The following is a 22,203-nucleotide window of genomic DNA, read 5'->3' as shown; positions in this document are numbered from 1 at the left end:
GGTTGCAATATGCCATTCTGGACTCAAATGTTCAGAGTTTTGGGGTCCCTACTTTTTGGGGAAGGCTAGATAAAAGATGATGTGCCAGCCTGTTTAGAGGCAGAAATCTAATACATCACCTAGCTCTAAATTTCATCTCTTCCCAAGATATAGGGGCAGGGGAGAAGGTGAAGGGGGGCAGAAGTTCTAGCTCTGTGGCATGATACATCATTACACTGGAGAAGAGCATCCCTGATTTTTCATATTAAGAGTTCCTGGCAATAGTGGTGTCTGTGTCCAGCTGTCTGGATTATCCTAACAGTGGGGTAACAGCTGACAGTGACTTGGTACACCATGGCAGCCAGACTGGGAGCACTGGGCTGTTGAGCACTGCTGTAGGAGTGCGCATCAGACTGCGGCTAGAGGTTCTTGGGCACCTGAGACCCCAGCACACTTGACTTGGGCAAGATGTGATAGACCTCCTTTTGGGAAGAGTTGCCACTCAAGTTGTTTATCTGTATGTGTTCCATCCCCCAAATTTCTGCTTCTTCTTTCCCCATCTGGTCTAGGCTCTGGGGGTGCAGTTCTTCCTGTCTGGCTTCTTCCTCCTGTGAACAAGAAGGAAGCATGACCTGCAGTGTCAGCAAGCTACCAAGAAGTCTAGCAACAGTCCAGGAGAGAGGCAAGGTGTGCATGACACTAAAATATCTTCCCACATTCTTTCAGAAATTAGAACAAGCCTGCCTGTCTATTAGAGATCCAATACACTGTTTGCTGCAATACACTGATGAATGCACTTTCAAGCTTTAGACAAATGAGAGATTCATCCCTTTTCATCCTTTTGAGCACATTCACAGAAATGCTGTGGCAAAGCAAATCTGCAAGCAAACACTTGCGTAAGATTTTGGGCATGTTTACATGAGAAGGAGGGCCTCCCAAAACACTCTTTCAGATGGGAAGGGATTACAAGACTACTCTGCAAAAGGGAGGCTTTTTTCTGAATCTGCAAGGTCACTTTGTGCTGTTTGGCTCTTCTCATTATTGAAGCCACAAAAACCTGAAGTAGTGACATGGCTCCCACATGCCTTGATGCCTTTGACTTTAAAGGTGAAGAGCCAAAATACACTGGCTGACTCAATGTGGGCAGTCTTTGGCAAAAGTCAGAGTTCTGCAGGGAGATGCTATAAGCACACAGCTGACAGCCTTCCACCCTATGTGTGATAAATAATCCACAGGCAAGATGTTAAGATCACAGTCCATGACAGCCATGAGCTGCTCTTGCTGGAGAGGACAGTTTGATCATTTTAATGTCTGAGGATGAACAGTTACAAAGCAACTGAAGACAGGCAAATTTTATCCACTGCCACAGGAGTAAGGCTGGCCTCCAAGGAGCCAGAAGGTGTGTTTAAAGGTACCATGGTTAACTGAGGGGACGCGAAAGCAAGAGGTTTTGTGTCATTTTGCTTGAACAGAAAAGACTTATCATACAGAATGCTGACCCTGCCCCTGCCCAGGCCTTTTCCTCTTATGTCAAATGCATGGTGGAGAGCTACCAACCTTGCTAACATCACCCAATGGTTTGCCCAACACATCCTTCCTCTTCAGCTCTTTTCTTTCTGGCACATCAAGCTTGTTCACCACAGCATCAATCTTGGAGCCAATGCTGTTTATGGACTGTTCCAACTGCAGCACACGATGCAGGAGGCTGAGGGAAACATGGAGAGCATTTGTAAGCTTTTTCTTGTGATGATTAGTAGGATTTGCAGCAGACATGTCCCAGAGACCTGAAATAGAAGTGAAAGCTCCCCATCAGATAACTGATTCACACCCACTGATGAGATAACTACCTGCTACACTGTGTTTTTGTCTGTAATCAGTGGTTCTGCTTAGGATGGGTCCCAGCCCAGACACGGTATAATACCACCATTAAATACTGCACCTGTCTCTCCTCTGATATGGCCCTATGTGGTTTGCTCAGTGTTTTTCAATAGTAGAATCAGGATATCCTGATTCTCTGTGCTGTATTTATCCCGTGCTTCTCCTATGGAAGAATTAGCCAAGTATTATTCTTGGACCTGGAGGATAAAGGCCAACTAGGCTACAAATCAAGGATATTTATTGCTACAGGACCTTTTGTAAAGGTATCCGCTTTCCCTGGCCCAGTTATCTGACCTGAAACATGGCAGCATATTGCCTGTGGCCACATGACAGGTGCAGAGGTTATTCAAGAGGCAGAAAGCAAAATTTCTTAATTCAATCTTTTACAGGAACAAGCAAACGACATAACTAGAACTGTACCGGTTACCTGCTTATTTACATACATGCAAGATAAAAGGGACAAGATCTTGCTGAAACTGCTCAGCACCACTGTAAAGAGTCACATCAGGGAAGGAAACAGCAGGAAATTGGACCCCTCATTTGCAGGGGGGTTAAACTACTGACAGCACAAACATACACTTGGAACTCTTCTTTGGAGACCCAGATGGCCTTATTGGTGTGGTTATTCCTTGCTTCCATGTAGGTCAGATTCTCATCCAGGTTGTTGTCACCATAGGATTTCCCCAAAATTTCAATCTCTGTATTCAGAGCAACCTGGAAAACAAAGAAACTCCTGCAAATATGGATACTGACTCTGTGGTCAGCTTTACTGTGAATAACACAGAGCTTCACAGGCAGTGATATACTCAGCTGTTTCCAGGTAGAGTTGGAACTATATTTTACTTGCCTGCTTAGTTTATACCATAAACCCAAAGATTCCTGAGGCCACTTTGGAGTGATCTCTACCAAACAGAAGATTTTTTTCCTTGCCCTTTTTTTTTTACCCTTTTTGCCTCTAGGTCACGCTTCATCTGCTGTTGCTCCTCTTCGTCAAGGATGTGATTGCCATCTTTGTCAAATCTGGAGAAAGCTGCTGTGATCTCATGGTCTGCATGGCCCAGTCTGCAAAAGAATAGAAAGAGAAAGCTCAAAGCATAGAATTACACTGTTAAGCTCTAACAGAGTGGGAATTTTGAAATCAGTGCGTTGTGTCCTCTTGCCAGTGGCAAACCTAGACATTCCAAATGGGCAAGAAATAGTTAAACAAACCTATTTAGAACAGGAGATTAAACATTTGAGGAAAGATAATTTTTTTTTTCGAGTCTTAAATTGCCCAGATCTGAGCTAACTGCTCTCCTTGTCTTGAAAAGCAGAAAATTTAAATTACCTGCATTACTAAGAGAAAGGACTAAGTGGGCATCTCTCAAACTGACTCACTTACTCCTTCAAGCTGTTCTTGAATTCTTCAAAGTCTAGTTGTTTCGTTCTGTTCTGCAGGGCTTTCTGCACGTCGGAAATCCGCTCCTTCTTCAGTTTCAGCCTCGTGAGTGTCCGGTTGTAGCTCTGTTACCAAAGATACACACAGAACCATGCACAAAGAAATACACACAGAACCATGCACAAAGAACCGTGAAGTGTAGAGCAGAGCAGGCAGTGCAATACAGGTGAGCATATGCTGAGTAATACCAGCAGTTTTTAAGCTTTCCACAAGCAAAAATAAAACACTGCTGTATGAACCTCATCTCTAAACTAGATTCATGCCTTCAGAGTGACACCAACACGCTAACCCTCTGATTTTCTTGTCCCAATTCTTCCTTTATCTGTTTTCCCAGCACATCCACTGTTTAAGATAATGTCTCAAATACTATTCTTTCCAGAATATTGGTCCCACAGCAGAATTGTGACGTTCCAGGAGCTTTTCTGGAATTTGCCCATGGGAGAGCCAGATTTGTGCCACTGTAACAGGCTCAGCTTAGCAAAGTAAGGCTTGCCATGTTGTTGATCAAAGTACATTCTATGAAGGACTTTGTCTAGAGACCATCCTGGGAAGAAAAGTCTCTCAGAAACACTACATCAAGTAACAGGATTCCTCCAAGACCTGCTTGCTCATCTTCTCATTGCCAAAGGGTCTGGAAGCTTGATTTATCCCAGAAAGGAACTGTGACTCTTGGACATGCAAAGAAGGGGGGTCTGGAGTTGTTTCTCTCTAGTAAATTCCACTTAGGTCAGGGACTTCCAAAATATGCTTCATGATTTAGCTAGAAAGCAGCATGGCATTCACTATTCATTACCTGCTTCAAGATGTCAGAGAGCTGCAGCTCATCCTTCTGGCTCGAAAGCTCCTCCTTGACTTCTGAGTAGGTGTCATTGATGATGGCTAGAAACATGTTCTAGAAAAAGGTGAAGAAGTGAGATGAATATGCATGAGACATCTTGCCTGCTCCAACAGTAGAAGCAGCAAGAAACAGGCACAGATGTGCAGGACTTGGTTAAACCAGGAGCTGCTTCCCCATGGGGTATCTCTTGGGCAAATTAAAGAGGGTGAAGAGAAGGCCTGCTTCAAGCACACCGTGCTTTCTTAAGTTTTTGCAGTTAAAACAGTGGCTGGAAGTACATTTGTTCCCACATCAAATACTACCTTTGGTAGCTTCTCTTGCAAAGTCTTAGGTTACATTTGGACTCCTGACACTGGGTGTTTAACTTGGTTATTATGAGCATCCCTCTGCATCCATTGCCTAGGAAGCCAGTCAGTTTCAGTCTTCACCTTAACAGATGTTGGCCCTTAATCACCCTAATAATCAAATCCCCAGTCGTAGTACCACACTCTTTGCCTACTGTGGGCTATTTGCACTGCAACCAGAAACTCCTTTTCTAAGCATCTGCACTGCACCTAACCCAGGGATTGTCAGGAGGGATCTCACAAGCGCTGCTCTCAATACAGGGACAAGGAGGACTTGGTTGCTTACCAGGAGCACAAAGAAAACAAAGAACACATAGGTGACAAAGTAAATAGGTCCAAGGACCCTGTTGGCATTGTCAATGGAGTTGTAGTCAAAATCACCAAGAATGATCCGAAACTGGGTGAAACTGGGAGAAAGAAAGAGCACAGGGTCACACAAAGGCACATGCACTTATCCTACACATTCAGACAGTCCTGAGGTGAACCTGAACCTGCCTGCAGCCCAGATGAGCACAGGCACAAACCAGAGCTGATCTGGTTAGAGCTAGAGGAAAATAAAACATGGTTTCCACACAAATTCAGGTCGTCCAAAGTGTGCTTTGGTATAAACAGGAATCAAAACCAAAACAACCTGAATTTCCCTTATTAAAGGCATTTGTCTCAACAGAGGCATCTCTTGCTGAGAGTTTGTGAGACTCTGGAGGGATGTTAGAACTGGACAGTGCTCTTCAACTTGCAGTTCATAGCCCCTATAATGAAGGAAGTTTAAGTCTATTGATCCTAAGCTTCTTTGTCTCCGTTTTCTCTTGCAGACCCCTCAAAGGCAGGACCTGGATGCCCAGAGGTCTGTGAAACACAAGCTGAAAAGCACTGCTGTAACAGATACCTCCATTAACATCACACATTGCTTGAGCAGGCCCAAAGACTGCAGGATTGTCTGAGATGGGACTTTAACTCACTTCCCCAACACTCCCTTCTGTGTGTGTGCGCTCATCCTCCATCTCAGATATATTGGTCATTATCTGTGGGACTTCTCTGGAAACAGATATCCTTACCAATATCCACCATATCTTTTGTCCTCACTGATAAACACCAGACAAACAAAAATCTGCCTGTAGCCCTCATTTTTCTCGTTGTATTCTTTTGTCCATGAAGATGTCACAGCCAGAAGGCTGTGAGCAACTTATTAACCATCGTGGCTTTATTATGATGAGATACAACACGTCTGATTGACATTGAGATTTGCAACTGGCGGGAAGAGTGGAAAGCAGTTAAAATTATTTCGATAAAATTATGGAAACATGGTACTAACTTACACACTTACATGCATTTAACAAAGGTACTGAAGTTTTCCACTTGTGTCCCAAAAAGAAGGTAACCCAGCTGGGCATAGGCAAAGAAGACAATGAAGAACATAATGGCAAAGCCCAGGATGTCCTTAGCACAACGTGCCAGTGTGGAGGAGAGCTGGGTCATTGTTTTGTTAAAGCTAATGTACTTGAATATCTGCAGGATGGAAGAATGGGGACAAAGTTAGGCCAAAACATAAGCTAGGTCAGTCTTTTTCATGTATGCACATGCTTACTAAGACAAGAAGCTCGCTATAGGACCAAAGTACTGAGAAGAAAGTTGGCTAGGGAATGGTGGCTTATTCTTCAGGATATTTGTCCCAGGTGTGCCACCATCCTCCTCTGGGTTTGTAAACGTATGACTGTTCCCTCTGTCAAAGGAAAATATAAACAGGGACTGCTAGAAGGACAAATGTCCTAAGGCTAATGAGGAGCCCCTTGCTGGCTTTCCACCACACCAAGATGCTTTAGTTGAAATGCAAAGTCCATGTCAGCAGATGAGTAATTTCCAGCTCTTGAGTGACCATCATGAAAAAAACATGGTTTGCAAGATTATCCTCAAGAATACCAAAATAGTACAGGGTGGACTAAGTTACGTGGTACTCAGGATTTTCTAAAACCTCTTTTACACAACAGTGTCTGAGCTCATATTCCTGACTGTTATCTCCAAATAACTGACCTCAGAATGCAGGGTGAAAAGTTTCCCAGATTTACTGCAAAACAGAGCATATGACTTTGAAGAAAATCCTTTCTTGTATAGCTGTTACACTCATTTACTCAGAGGGATAGAAGAGACAACCCTCAAGCTCTCCAGAAGAAGAGGCCTGATTGGACACCTGGCACCTCCCACACCCCCTACAATACCTTGATCCAGGCAAAGAATAAGTTGACTGCATTCATGTTGTTGTACTGTGTCTGCCAGAATGCCAGGAACTCAAAGTCTGCATAGGTGTTGGGGTGTTTCAGCAGCTCTCCCAGCAGCCTGTTCACCTCAGTGGTGCGAAAGATGTGAAACCCAATAGCGACAATGGAGAGCTGCAAAGAGAAAGAGGAATAGTCCACAGTGACCACTGTTCCCATGCTTTCCATGGAAATTAAAATGTCACAGAACTCATCGGAATCCCACTTCAGAGCTGCAGTCTAGTGGTGGGCTACGGAAATACAGTCTTGATGCGCTGAATGATGCCCTCACTTCACAGTCTCTTTGGCATCTCTAAGAAAGAATTTTCTCCTAGCAGTTCTTCCAGACACAAGAGCGTGTGTCCATGTACTCTGCAGTTCATTTTAGTATTAGAGCAAAACATGTGCCAGCTCTTGTCTTAGCTAGACTAATTTTCACATTCCTTCATTTGTTTTGGCTCTTGTATCTCTGCCATTGCTCCCCCAAAAAAGCATGCAAGGATCCTCACCAGAATGACAACCACATCCAGGATGTTCCAGATGCTGGTGAAGTACCGAAGCTTGTGGATACGGAGCTCCAAAGCCTCTTCTACCACATAGTAGAAGATAAAGACACAGAATACAATTTCACAGGCAACAATGAAGAAGTCCCATGCGCTGACATATCGTATAAGCTTCACTGTCCGGATCTGCCAGGAGGGAATGGCACCACCAGTGGCTGGAAACTCAACCACTAACCTTGAAGGGGACAAGGAAACAATTACAAACTAGGGGATGGAGGCTCAGAGATGATTTTGAGAGGCATCACACTTGAACATGACCTATCCACTAGACCATGAGTGTGAGACTTGTGTGTGTGTTTATGCAGCCATATCTCTGCTGCTTCACTGCCTCTGATAGGAAAGGGTGAAAGGTGACGAGAAGTGTGACTGGTTATTTCAGGAAGAGCAAGACTAATCCATACAATTTCTACTGACATCACTCAGACCCACCCCACTGGTGGACCATAATAAAATATTTGCATTTTAAGAAGCAATGGCATTGAGGAAGATGCAAGAGGCTGAAGAATTTTCATCATGACTCAGCTTACCTCAGAACACAGAACAGATTGATATTTGCATTATACACAGAGAAATCAATGAAGACGACTCGTGTTCCCCGATCCAGCCACAGTTTCTCCTTCAAGACTTGCAGGGCTTCAGCACTCTCTTCTCTGGTCATCTTGAGGTCTATGTAGTATCCTCCCCCACTGTAACTGGTTAGTTTTCCCCAGTGAGATGAACCACCCAGCTCCTCCTCAGAATGGTACCTCCACCTGCAACAGACAAGCCGCAAGCAAAGGCTTCACTGGCCCAGGCTTGGATATGGCCTTGTACCCAGGAGAAATTAGACTATATCTTCAACAGGCAGAGCAGTTTTAAATTAAAGAATTGGCACTTCATTCCTATTCCAGATCTGACCCCACACAATTTCTCCATTAGTGTTAGTTTTATGGTTTAGTGCTTCCCAGCAGTGACACAACATGATTTGCAATACTATGGAGGGAAAATTCGGAGGTTTGTTGGCTATATTGGTCTTGTTTTCATGGAGGTTACTTTCAGGATCCACTCTATTGCCTTCTACCATATCACACACAACCATCTGCTTAGAATGCTCTTGTGCTCATATTTCCTAATGAATAACAGCTTCTCGTTCATGGATCAAGACTCATGCAGTGAGCAGAGTTATTAAACTGCAGCTACCTCACATTATTATAGAGAAGTAGGTTGTCAAGATGAAAGGGATGCACTCCCTTTTCTCTGGCTCCTGAAATTCCAGAGGAAAGCAAATAGTAACTTGCCAGCTGAATGCCAGCTTGCCATTTGGTCCCAAAAATCTTTATTTATCCTCACTCTCTTAAAAATAGGCAACAGCTTCTTCCGAATTTTCCAGGGGAATTTTTGCATGGCTTTCCCAACATGAAAACTCATTCTGTTGTGCCACTCATTCTGTTGTGCTTCTCCACAAAGAGACACTTGATCCACTCAAATTGATAGACAAAAAGGATTTGCTGCCTCTGACTGCAAGGGGAATTCTAGCCTTATGTGAGACACCCCCGGCATCCTGCAGCTCAGCAGTTCTTACTTGAACTAGAAGAGACTAATTTGGATTAGATGCACTTACGCTGTTCCATTGACGAGCCCAAAGGAGACCCTTTCTTCTTTTTCTTCGGAGTATACATCATAGCAGCCAGAGATTTCCTCCTTGAAGTCATCATGGACCACACAGGAGTTGTTCTTCACCTTCAATTGTCTCATGCGTGGGACACCCAGCAGCAAGTTCTCGTAATAGATGTATGACTGGGTGCTGTGCACTGCCAGGGACTCGTTGTTGTACCACTTTGTCCAGTAAAGATTATCCAGCAGGGGACCTTGTGCATACTGCAAAGGAGGGAGAGGAGAACAACTCCTTCATAGCTCATGCATCAGAGGAATTTTCTTAGTCTGGGATTGAGGTAGTAAGACCTGACCCACCCCTCTCTGCTCCCCAGGATGGAAAGTAGTAGAAATTTGTGTTGGATGTGTGTTAAAGAGAAGAAAGACCAGGGCTGGTGGTAGAGGAGGAATGCTGGGCAGCAGGGTCACTGTTGGTTTCTCATAGGCCTGTAATGTGTTTGCAGCACCTTCCATGGCTAATGAAGAGACAAGAGCCCTACAAGTCTCTTTGTCTCTTCTACTTCAGTCACCACAAGTTTCAAGGAATTGCCTTGGCACCAGTTGTGAATGATGAAAAGTGCATGTGCCAGTATCCTGGAAACAGTGGGGGAGAAACAATAGTGCCATTGTTTGCTCGAGTGTTTTAATATGACAGAAAAAAGACAAATCTAATTAACAAATAATTTCTGGCTGTCAGAGATAAGTGGTTGCAATAACTCAATGGCCTTCACTGTGGCCCTCATTATTCCTTCACTCATTCTTTGACAGAAATATGTTAGACCGCAGATGTTTTTCCCCTTCTTTATTCTCTTTGATAAAAGTCACTGCAAATTTTAATCCTGTTTCTTTCTAAAGAATCTATAGATTAGACAAGCCAAGGCATGAATTACAGACAGGTTAATTTTGATGTTCTCAAAATGCCATGACGGACATAGGCTATTATTAAGACACCAGCTTGAAGACATTGAACTGTAGGATTCAAAGCCACTTGTACCACAAGGAAACCTGAAGTAAATCCCTTGGTTTCTCTCGGCCAGTACTTCTTATCTCATATCACCAAAATTATTTTGTTATGTCCTGCCTGCTTTACTGGGAAGTGGACTCTTGTCTGGGCACACATAACACTTAGCCTAGCCAGTATTCTGGACACAATGCTCAGGGATAAATTATACTTTTATTCGGAGACTATTTTGCATGCAAATGTTACTGTATCTATTGCTAGTAGCTGGCAGAAGCCTGTGGCAGCAAAATGTCTTGCTGAAATCACTAGATAGTACTTCAGAGGGAACTGAATATCCCAGTCTAGCTGAGTTTCAGGGTTCCCCATGGCAGGCCAGATTTGTACTCACCACCCAGAAGTCAGCCATGCTGCCGATGGACTGGAAGGAGACACGGCCGTCTGTAGAGGTCTGCAGGAAGAGCTCAGACATCACTTTGGTGTAGTAATAGGCACTGGAACTTGTCATTCCATATGTCACTAAGAGAACAAGAGGAGGATCCTTCCTTATACCTGAATATTTGAGCCTGATATAAATGTATTTATATATTCACTTTCTGTCTACCTTATATTTTCACAAGTAAGCTGAACAAGGCACAGGAGAAGAAATCTTAGGGCTTTCTGCTTTCTTAGGGATTCATAAACTTATCTGCTCTGTGTTCCAGAGTTTAAACGGTCAGACTGACCTATATATGTAAGAGTTAAGTAGTCAGAGAAGACCACTGGAGGATACAACTGAACATCCTGGGTAACAGTTTTTGTTCTCAGACAAAATTTCTGACGGAAATTTTATTTCTCAGAACAAAGTCCATGATCCATATTTTGAATTTCTGAAGTGAAGTCATAAAGACACAAAGACCACCCTATTTTTCTGAGTGAAAAGCTCCAGGTAAGTTTTCGTCAACCAAGAAACCCCAAGAGGTGCAAACTAGCTTCCACAAACATGTTGTTTCAACTCTCCAGTGCTGCTTCCTTCAGGAAAACATCCATCATGGTGATCACTGAGAACATGTCCTACTCTTGAAAGGACATCAGGAAAATAAAGCACGTGACATTCAAGACACAACCCCTCACACCTCCTGGATGAGTCAGTGTGCGATAACATGTACGTCTGTGTGCGTCTTGGTTCTTTCACGACTGAAGCAGTGTCTCCCTGGCCCAGCATGATAGTAACTTAGGGTGGTATTGTCTGTCCATCTCTCCTGCCATAGGGTCCGTGAAATATAACCCTCTTCACTGTCCCATGCCACAGGTGCTCATTTGTGATAACAAATGAACCTTTGTGAAACCAAACAGCCATTGTCCTACCTACACAAAGTCCATATTAGCATTAGCATTCAGTACAGGGACACATTTCATTCACCCAAGAATAACAGGGTGAGCTGCCATCTGCTTTATCACCTCAGCCACCCATCCAGTCTCAGAAGGGAAAATCTCCCTGGACTGTGTCTTTGAGACCAGGAGTTTCTAGAGCTGCTCTCCGGGTCTTGAACATTTGCTGTGAAACTGAGAAAAGACCCTGGGCAGATTCTCCCAGGACTGTGGAGTCAATGGCTAGAACTCATAATGTGAATCAGAAAATACTGCTTAAGTCTAACCAACAACAGCTAGCATTCAGTAATTTTACTTCTGTGTGCAGTGCCACAGCCCGTGGCGTAAATCAAATCTCTTCTGATGGGAGAGAGTTTTTAAAGTCCTTGCCAGGAGTTAGTTCCAGAGACAAACGGAGACTTTCAGCCTTCACTGCTGCTAGATAGTTGTTTATTAAGTCTTATCAGAGAAACAGAATCACTATCATGACCCAGACACAGCACAGAGCAGAGAATGCAGGAGAAAGCCTAATTATCAAGATCTACACGGCCTTTTAAAGATAATTTAACCAATGGTTACTAAAAACATATATTATTTTCACTTTCCTACCAATTATTCAGTAATGCAGCCAGGAACTGTGGAATTTTTTGTCCAATCATCCCAAATTACTTTTACTGCAGAATATGGAGTAGTAGAAGAAGAAGAAGGAGGTTTGGAGAACAACAACAATCCTCCATTTTGATGTTTTTTGCTCTTATCTATTTACTACAAGAGAAGCCCAAAACCTCTAAATTTTTCACCCTGTGACAATCTTACATAGTAGTCCATCACCTAATTCACACCACTGTATTTTCTAGTTCTTGTCTGATAGTTGGCAATTTTTTCCATGGACAAATGTCAAAACAGTGCTGTTCAGGGGGTTAAAAATCCTTCAAAACAGGCAGAGAAATATTCTCAGCACTCTGTGTTCCTACAGTGCAGCAGCTATTCTGTAGGTTAATGACAACTTCTTGTTGCTGTGAGTGCCCATACAATAAATGTAACACTTACAGCAGAGCAAGGAAGACTAGTAATAAAATCTTACCTTATTCCCCTCACGTTGCACACAGAAATGATGCCTATGAAATATGAGAGCTACTTACATAGACAGATGTCCACCAAGAACATGACATAGACCAGCAGCTCTCGCAGGGTGGTCTTCACGTAAAGCTCCCTGTTTTCAGCTGTGTTCTCAGTCAGCGTAGTGCCCCACAGACCTGTTGGGTATAAAGGGACTAGAGAGTTTTCATGGCCATTCTCAGGGGCCACACGAGGAACTGTAGTCCTGTTCCAAAAGAATGCTGTTGAGAATTGAAGTTTTGTGGCTTTTCAAGGCCAAGCCACTTTTTGTTTCAAAATTTCACCTATAAAAATGTGCTAAATACCCCTAAGAAGAACCATTCCAGCCTGAATAAAAGCTTTGTGGCTAACCAACACTGAAATATACAGGCTTTTTATTTTGCTAAATCACTCTTTAGTTTTCTGTTTGTGTTCATTACAGCCTGATCTCTTCCTGACTGTTTTTCAGCTTATTCTTTGCAGAAATTCAGTCTTTGTCACAAATGCTCTTGAAACCATAATATTTCATCTCTGTCACCCATGGGCCAACAGCTGACCTTCTGAGAGGTCTTCCATAGCAGAACTGCATCTGGTGTTAGTTTTACAACAGTTAGTTTTAGGAACTATTACTCCTTTTAGTGTATATTGAACCATTAGGCCCCAAATATTTGTCCTTTGATTACCTAAAAACTCTTTCAATTTTCTTGTTGGTCATAAGACTCAATCAAATAACCCAACTCAATATTTTCAGCATAACATTTAGAGCCAAATTATCTTCAGGACATCTAACAATGGAACTTAGCTGAATCCAATACACCAATTGCACCAGCTAAAGATCCTATTTCTTCACACAACTCATTAAATGTCACCAGGGCTGTCAATAAGAGAGAAACGCCTCTTTTAAAAGGAGCCTTGATATTTTGGGTTTGATGAACCACCTGATACCATTAGTGTATTTGTTTGTTCTTTTTGTAATGGCTTTCTGTTGTGATTTCTGGAATGCTCCTGAAGTTGAAAGGCATAAGAACTTTCAATTGAAAGCCTAGTGATGAAAGCCATGTCAATAATAGCCATAGTCTTGCTGCTTTCTGCAGCTCCTAGAGAGCTCAGCCCTGATTCCTATCCCCAGTAGGATGCAACAACCATCTTCCTGCAAACCAGGATCAAAGCTGATCAAAGGCCCCACATCTGAAGTCATCTCTGGCGGATGGCAAACTTTTTTCTCTGGAGTAAGCAAAAGTGTTCTAGCATTTATCCTGTCATTTTAATAGCTCTTTGACATCTCAAGAGATTAGAGAGCTTTTTGCACCATCAACTACCGTAGTGACTATTGCAGCATCTGCCGTCACTTCGGGGCAGATAAACCAGTAGCCTGTTCTGGACCAGCAACAGAAATGAAAGCCTGGAGATGATCTGGATTAACTCCTGTGTTATGTGATCTACAGGAATCTTCACAATGGAGAAGAACAAGGGAAAACAATTTGCCCATCTCTTCAGGTCACTTTTAAATGACCACCTTCATCCTCAGAGATGACTACATCACAAGCTTTTAAGAAGTTCGTTTTGGTTTTTTAGCATGAGCAGGGAACCCTTACTATCCATATGTTTGGAGCAAAGGTACAGACCTTCTTTACTTTGAGAACAGAAGTGTACTCAGGAACACCTAAGTTCAACAACACTCAAATATCCTTGAGAACTTGGTTCAAAGACTTGCCCAAAATGATATCTGGAGGACCATGAGGCTGCTCCAGTCCTTTCAGATTGCATCCAGTAGTTGCAATCCTGTATCAGATGATGTTTATTTTCAGCTATGTCTTTAGGAAACATGCCAGGGAAATCTATCACCTGATACATGAAGCATGTCCCCATCTGTGTCTCCTTTGACATCACCTACCCCCTTAGGGATGCAGCTGTTTTGGACATGGCATGTGGAGTAGAAGGACTCAACGCTAGAAGACATCCAGTCTTCCTTACGGTACCTTGAATGACCATCCAGCACTCACACATCTGAGCAAAGAAAAAATAACAGAATCTAGAAAATAGGCTATGAATGCAATTCATTTGTAAGTCTTACCTTCCTGATAGCAACAAGTGCCTGATAAGAATTACTGGCAACACCTACATTATCTTCTGAGTGTGCTTTTAAGCCAGATTTGTGATGCAGGTGAGTGACTAGCTCACAGTCTCAGGTACAGCTGGAGATCCTCTTCCAAAGGCAGCGGGAAGCTGGGTGTCCCTCATCAACCACCATGCACCCAGGTACCCAGCAAAGTCTGTGCATAGGCTGGCCATGAAACACCTGAGGTGGCAGGAGGCAGGCAGGAACCAGGACACAGAGTTGCTTGGACACTGCTTAGAGAGGAATAGTCCTGAGCAGGGTCACTAGGAGCAGCAGCTACTCATTTCTAACCGAGCACAACAGCTGATGAGGACAAAAGCTTAATAATCCATTTATTACCACTAGCTATGGACATGTAATCGCAGGAAATGGTTTTTAAGCAAAAAACCCAACCCCTCAAACTGTCATTGTCTAACTGACTTACATGTAGTACTTCTATTTTCCATGTGAGGCACCAAGGTGATTAAATGGAAAGGGAAGGGGGAAAGCCAGCAATGGAGAAGCAATGAAAAACAATGGGCACCTAGTAAAGATGCAAAGGAAGGAAGCAAGTTCTTCAAGGAAGATGTCCCCACTTCTGTGAGGCTCAAAGAGACCTTTGGTCTGTCTGCACTGGCCTTTGGATTCCCAGCTTTGGTATTTCCTACAGCCCTATGTACCACCCTTAGTGGCAGGACACACTGGTGCAACAGTCAGAAGAAGAAAATGCTGTGGTGTCCTGACAGTTATCATCATTTGCATACTCCAAATTCAACTCTGGCAACTCACAAATGGAAATTTGATGTTAAACTATGGATATGTTTTTCCATTTTAAGCCTCAAACAATGCATAGAAGAAAGCATTTCAGAATAAACCAGGTAAATGATTGCCTAAGAGTAATCTGTAATTAGCTACCAAACCCACTCAGCACTGTTCCTTGGCCAGGAGAAATCTCTAAACCTCTGCTCTGAATTCCATGTGAATTAGTAGTGTTAGACTGTAATGGCTATGATAAAAGTATTATTCATAGAGGGGCTGTGCAATTCAGGACCAAGCTATATTGTTATTCACTCCCTCGTACTGTTAGAGGGTGCAGCTCTGAGAAAGGTTCTTGCCTTCCAAGTGAGGAAAAAAGACACAGTGGCAAGAAGATGTTGTTTTGGTTTGCTGGGTTTTTTTTTTCTTTATCTTCCCTGTTTTTAAAATATTAGGATTTTATGCCTTCTGTAAGAACCTGTTCAAATAATGCCATTACCCAGGATTGTATCCTGACAGGAGACTTATCTTGCCTCCAGGGTTTTGTTTGCCTCTGAATAAACCTATATAATATTTCATTCCCCTTTGTCTTTTAAACTGGAAAACAGCATCTCTTTCTTTCAGCTATCTTCAAGCAAAGCATTATTTGATACATTGCTGTGATCCCTTACATTTCAGTCCTGACAGTGCTAGATTTTCTCTTGTAGATATGTCTATCAGTTCTTATGCTACTGTAGCACAGGGGCCAGTACCACTCTATCTAGAAAATGCACACAAAGACAGAATAGCCTGCTCCAAGCTCTGCCAACAGATTCACTGCATGACCTTGAGCACACCACTGAGTCTCTTGCCTTGTAGTAAAGGTGACAGGACAGACCATGAAGCTATAGCAAGGCACACAGAACGAGGAGGCTCCTTTCAGGTCAGCCAAAGATGATCTCTGAAGTAATGCTACTGCATGTTGAACATGTCCCTGGGCTACACAGACACTCTGAGGCTTCTACCTTCTGCATCCCTTCTCTTCCTCCCCTCCTTCCCACACCATTGCTCTGAGGGCTAATAACTCCCTTCTAATGAGATATCAGAGACTTACCTCGGATGCCTCTGAAGATGTAGAAGCAGCACTTGAGGAAAGGACTTGTCTTCCCATTCACAGCTTTGCTCTGTTCTTCCTGGCAGGGCAGTGGATCCCCAACCTCTTCAAAATTCTCATAGGGATTCTCCAGGATAGACTTGGGGTTGTAGATAGTTTGAATTTTCAAGGAGGTAGAGGGAGAGCCATTGTAAACAGGATTGTCCCAAGCCTTCTTCCCCACTGTCTCCAGTTCATGCACCTCTGATACTTTAAAGTGGCTCTCAGCTCTGTTGTTTAGGTGAGACAAATTCATGACTGCTCACTGCTGACAGAAGTACCTTTTTACTGGAATTGTGAAGATTGCCTGCCCGGGCTGGAATTAAAACTTAGCAGAGAGATGATCAATGCCCAAGAGCTTGTCTGCCTCAGCAGCCAGAAGAGGGCACACCAGCAGCTCCCCACAGAGAGCAAGCATCCTCTGTTTCTTTTATATCAGCTCAGCTGGTGATACCGATCAGAGGGGTGGCACTACCCGTTGTTAGGAACCACCGTCAGCCCTATTATCCCAGTAGCCCTGGGAACACCGACAAGTCCAGGAGTCCTCCTCTGCTTCTTAGCGGCAATAACAGACCTAGACGCCGTCGTGAGAAGAGGAGGCTGCCAGGAGCCGACCCCTGCGGATGGGGAGCGGCTGGACCCCTCAGGCTGCTGCAGCCCGGGTCAGTTCCAGGGGGTCCCCGTGCGAGTGCCGTGGGGAGAGGGGCCGGATGGCAGCCTTGGCTCGGGGCCGGAGCACTCCCAGTTTCGGTGAAGGGCCAAAGAGCAGAAGCTCCCGTGAGTGCCCCGCGGGGGGCACAGCATCCTCTTCCCTATCTCATTGTAAAAGCCGGGGTGAAACACGGCAGTAAATGTAGTGGGTTTGGAAACCAGGGGCTGCAATCTTCTGCTTTCACAGTATTTCCACAAGCCCTGCCTGCTAGCCCTGAGCCAAGCCTGATTAAAAAACAAACAAACAAACAAACCCAAACAGGCAAAACTGACAATAACAGTAGCTGGGAGTTGCCTGCATCCACCTTGCCACTGGCCACCTGCAAGCAGTCGTCCCAGGCATCACAGGTACTGTAGGCCTGTGATTGTACCCTGGAGGGTCCCAGAGCTTAACCCTGGGATGACACACTTGTCTTGGTGATGAGACTATAAAAGAATGTATAGCCTGAGCCTGGTCCTTCCTCAGGTCTGAATATATAATTCAGAAGAGATGCCTCTTCTCAGTGGGTACTGAGGGTTGCTATTTTTCTGGCATTACCCAAGGAAGCAACATGACTCTCACACCTGTAGGCCCAAGTAAGGATGTTTTCTTTGGACTCTAATGTTCATACAGGTGTTGCTGCCAAGCCAGGTGAGATATGCAGAGATGGCCCCTAGATGTCACCTACTTGATCATGGCAACTTGGCACAGGGCACTAAGAGGGCAGCAGCTGCTTGGAAGATCACTGGAGGTCTGGGTTGGATCCTTTGACTGAATTTGGTATTATTAGGGCCTGTTGTGTTTTATTACTCCCTAGCAAAATGAAAGCAGTGGCACAGAATCAGCGGGTTCAATGGATGGGAAGCATCTGCAGAGCTCCCGAGCAGCAGGAACGCTAAGGAATGAGGCCTCAGTGAAAGACCACATGCCAGAGCCAGGCATCCAGTTGCACTCCTGGGACCATACAGCAGATACCCCTGCCCATGCACAAGCAGCATGACTTATGTGTGGAGCTGCTGCTTTGGGGGAACATGAGGGTTTTTTCATAGTGCAGCTCTTGCTACATCCTATCCCATCCTTCAGGACCCAGGTACAGTGCAGATCTGCCATCTCACTGGCTGGGGCACAGAGCAGGTGGCGAGGGGGGGATACTGACCTGTGTTGAAAGACCCAGTCATGCACCTAGCCCAGAATACAGGTCATGTCTGTGCCACCTGATTTTGAAGAGCCTAACACAAGGCAGAACCAAGAGCACCCTATAATTAAGGAAACACATACAATGCTTTACAGGCAGCATGGGGTGACTCCATTTATGTGGGTCTGGAAAGCTCCTTTTCAGCCAGTAAACTTGAATGATGGGTGATGTGTCAGCTGGGGGAGAATAGGATCCAGACTTTAGGACCTCACAGATCACTCTGCTCTGCCCTCTATGGTGTTTGATGTAAGCCTGTGTGGAGCAGGCAGTATTTGCTGGCTAAGGAACAGTGCATGTCTGGTAGCACCTGTGAGCACTTACCTCACATCTCTCTTCCTTACAGTGCCTTGGGCCTTACTCGCCAAACTTTCATTCTTGTGAAAACCAGCCAACAGAATTTCTCTTCTCCATTCTTCTTTTTCCCTTCTTCATTGAGGTCCATTTTTCAGCAGGCCTAGAAGAAACCTTTCAGAGATGCCCAGGGAAGACTGTTTCTAAAACCAGAAACCACTATCACAATGGGATTCAGCATGTTAGGATAAGACAAAGTAACACAGCCACAGAAGTTTTTCTGTCAGTGTGTCAAGCACACATACCTTTAAACAATATCCCACACTTAATTCCTTTGTGTAAGGAGAAGTGAGCACCAAAGAGTTCATCAATTCACCCCCCCCCCCCCCCCCAAAAAAAAAAAGCACTATCAAATGCTGAATTAGAACTACAAAACATTTAGGTTTCATGGTTAGAAAAAAGTCCTCTCAGTTAATGAAGAGCAGTCAGTTATTGGGACTGAAGGCGAGTCTGCTGACCAGACCCAAGAGGACAGACTCTCCAGGAGCTCACCAGCCACTGCTGAAGCGGCCCTGATGGGAACGTTTTCACCAGCTAGAGGTGATGCTGGGACACCAGTTACACACCAACTCTCTGTGCTGAGTAAAGCTGATAGAGGACCAGGACAGAAGTACCCAGCTCCATAACAGAATCCGTTTCTGCCCAGATTTTGAACAATACTTTTAGTTTTCTTCCAGGAGCTTAATCATCATCACTGAGGTTTAAAATCTTACAGCTGTCTCGTTCTTGAGAAATCTTGTATATAAGTTTAGCAGTACACAGTATACTATAGTCACTTTTTACTGTAAGTAAAACAAACAGAGACACAGCCATGGATAAACAATTCTGTATCCAAGTTCCTGTTTTCTTACTTAGGGTGCTATGTTAATTCTCTTGGCAATAATCCATTTTCAGGGCTTCTCATCAACACAAGCATTTTATTCCCACTTCCAGGCAACATTAACAGAGCTAGAGAGAGTTGTTATCTCTGTGTATTGCATCAGGGATAGAGAATGGGAAAGTGGTAGCAACAGCACTAATCAATTGTTAAACATCAGAAATAAAAAAACCAGACTTTCAAGCAGAGTACCTTGGTGTTGAGTAAGCTGTTTATGACACATTTTGAAAATTTTCCCAGCACAGTGTATTAATGTTCATGTGTTTTCATTACTTTTCATTTAAATGAAGTCTTCTCTGCCTATTTTTTTTTTTTTTTGCATCAAACAGGTGGCTTTTATCTACATTTGAATAATACCATTCTTATTATAGTAATGTTCAGAGGCTAAGGAATCCAATCATCTCGTGACAGACTTATTGAGGAACCAGCACAAACAGTGAAAGCTGCTTTCTGCAGACCAAGATGTAAAAACTATATTAGTAAGGCAACCATACATGTCTCCAATCTGTCAAAATAAATCTGCCTGAGAAGGAGAAGGTGAAGAGAGAGTGAAGGACATTTTAGCCAAGGACAGATTGAATTTGAGCTATAAAAACTTGTTACCATGTTGTACAAATTAGCAATAAATTTTCATAAATATTTGTACAAAGACATATTTACTAACACTTACATATTTCCTAACATATTGGAGAGCTTTCTTACATTCATGTACCTGTGCAGTGGCCTTCAGTGGGGACTTCACTGGCTGGCTGCAAATTCACAGGGATTGTGCATGTGCAATCCCACCTGAGCAGAAAGCAGCAGGTATAGGATGAAGTTATCAGGTCCTTTACAAGATAATGTTGATTTTTCCTCTTTTTAGAATATAGAACTAAATTTTCTTGTTCTCTAAATACAATTTTGATTACAAATAACCTTTACTGTCGCTCTGCAGGGTGTTGTTTTCTTAAAGCCTCATTGCAATACATGCAGCCGTGCAGACCCACGTGTGGGCATGTCACCACACACACAAGCAGCAAGCACGCTCTGTGCTCCTAGGAACTGTCTGGGCCAACTGGCACTGCTGGGAGAAAGTCTGTCTTTGACACACCGTGGGCAGCAATGAACACTCAGCTGAGCACCACACCTAAAAAAGCAGAAGCACCTGAGGAGGACCAGTTTCAAAACAAAAGGTATTTCCTCCTCTGCAATGAAACCAGCTCTGGGGTGGCAGCCAACCCACAGTTTACTCCCAGAGGTGACCCACACTTGTCACAATTCAGGGAGCTTCCATCAAGGGGCTCAAGGAGTCACTTCTCATAGGCTGGGCTGCCATCAGTGCCAGAGGCAGGGTGTTTGGATACAGGCTGCTCCTTTGACCCAGATTTATCACAGCCAGCAAGAAGAGGGACAAACACAGTCTGTGTCCCATGGCATATCACAAGCCAACACCTGCCACTGTCCCTACAAAGACAAAGCTGGACTCAGACCAAAGATTTCTTCCCCAGTCCAGCTACCTGGCAGGTGCAAGAGAGTCTCTGTATGATATCCCTGAGAACACAGCAGGTTGCAAGCTGGTGTTGAAGAAGTGTGATGAGAGGAAGGAATGCTGATCACTCTTGGTTTTTGGGGAATGGTACATTAATACATGGGCTAACACATAGGGGAAAAAATAGCAGGATGCATCAGATGTGAGAGATGAGATTGTAGTTTCAATCAGCTTTGTTAACAGAAGCAAGCACAATGGAGAATTGCAGTGCTACATCCAGCTTTCTGATGGAATAGCATCATTCATATAATGGGAGACTAGTAAAAGAAGGTCTCTGTTGTGGAATAGTTTCCCTCCTCCTGAACTTGCGTTCCTGCTGGTGTTCCCACTTTTAGATGCACCAGCACTTTTTACAGCATTTAATCTCTGAAGCATAGGTAAGGCCTGTGGGTTTTTTCAGTTTATTCACAGAAAATCTTGCTTTGAAATATTGTTTGGTTTCATTAGCTATTATTCATACTTCAGTGGCTTTCATCTACTCCCTAATTACATGCTTATGGTTCAGTAAAGCCCTTAAACTCACTGTTGTGACCACCTATGATTGCTGGGCAGTTCTCTGGGAATTTTATAGCATATGGCTACAAACTGGCACAGGGTTGCCCTGTTTGGGAAAGCTCACTTGGAGCATCATTGACCTTTTCTGCCTTTTTGGAGGAATCCCACGAAGATGGTGTCCAAATCTCTCAGCAGCGGCAGTCCAGCCCACTTCGGACGCTTGCACCCCGCTCAGCTGGGATGAAATTCTTCAGCTGAAACCCGCGGGACGCTCCACGGGCTGCCCTCGTAGTCTTCCAGTCCTCGCTGGCGGCCGCGCGGGAGCCAATGGACCGGACCGGACCGGACCGTCCTGTCCCCGGCCCCCGCCTGCGCCGCCCGGCCCGGCCGCCAGGTGGCGCCGGCGCTCCGCCCCGCGCGCGCCGTCCGTGTGGCCGGCCGAGGGTGCGCGCTGCCCTCCCTGCTGCCCTCCCTGCTGCCCTCCCTGCTGCCCTGCTGCCCTGCTGCCCTCCCTGCTGCCCTCCCTGCTGCCCTCCCTGCTGCCCTCCCTGCTGCCCTGCTGCCCTCCCTGCTGCCCTGCTTCCCTGCTGCCCTCCCTGCTGCCCTCCCTGCTGCCCTCCCTGCTGCCCTGCTGCCCTCCCTGCTGCCCTCCCTGCTGCCCTCCCTGCTGCCCTCCCTGCTGCCCTCCCTGCTGCCCTGCTGCCCTCCCTGCTGCCCTCCCTGCTGCCCTCCCTGCTGCCCTCCCTGCTGCCC

General features: G+C 44.6%; 1 protein-coding gene across 1 annotated transcript; it reads right to left on the bottom strand.

Moving 5' to 3' along the window:
* Positions 1 to 398: 398 nt before the first annotated feature.
* PKD2L1 (polycystin 2 like 1, transient receptor potential cation channel) lies at positions 399 to 16,569 on the bottom strand (the record flags this gene model as incomplete). The annotated part of the gene is made up of 15 exons (XM_082286541.1): positions 399 to 587; positions 1,537 to 1,684; positions 2,435 to 2,571; positions 2,802 to 2,919; positions 3,239 to 3,360; positions 4,089 to 4,187; positions 4,764 to 4,884; positions 5,802 to 5,983; positions 6,691 to 6,861; positions 7,236 to 7,464; positions 7,817 to 8,041; positions 8,890 to 9,146; positions 10,271 to 10,398; positions 12,372 to 12,485; positions 16,275 to 16,569. 15 exons carry the CDS (start codon positions 16,567 to 16,569, stop codon positions 399 to 401), a joined length of 2,535 nt encoding a protein of 844 aa, XP_082142667.1.
* Positions 16,570 to 22,203: the final 5,634 nt, after the last annotated feature.

This window comes from Coloeus monedula (assembly GCF_965178545.1).
Source record: "Coloeus monedula genome assembly, chromosome: 8".
Taxonomy (NCBI): Eukaryota; Metazoa; Chordata; class Aves; order Passeriformes; family Corvidae; genus Coloeus; species Coloeus monedula.
Note: the sequence above shows the minus strand (reverse complement) of the source record. Positions and strands in the feature narration are given on the sequence as shown.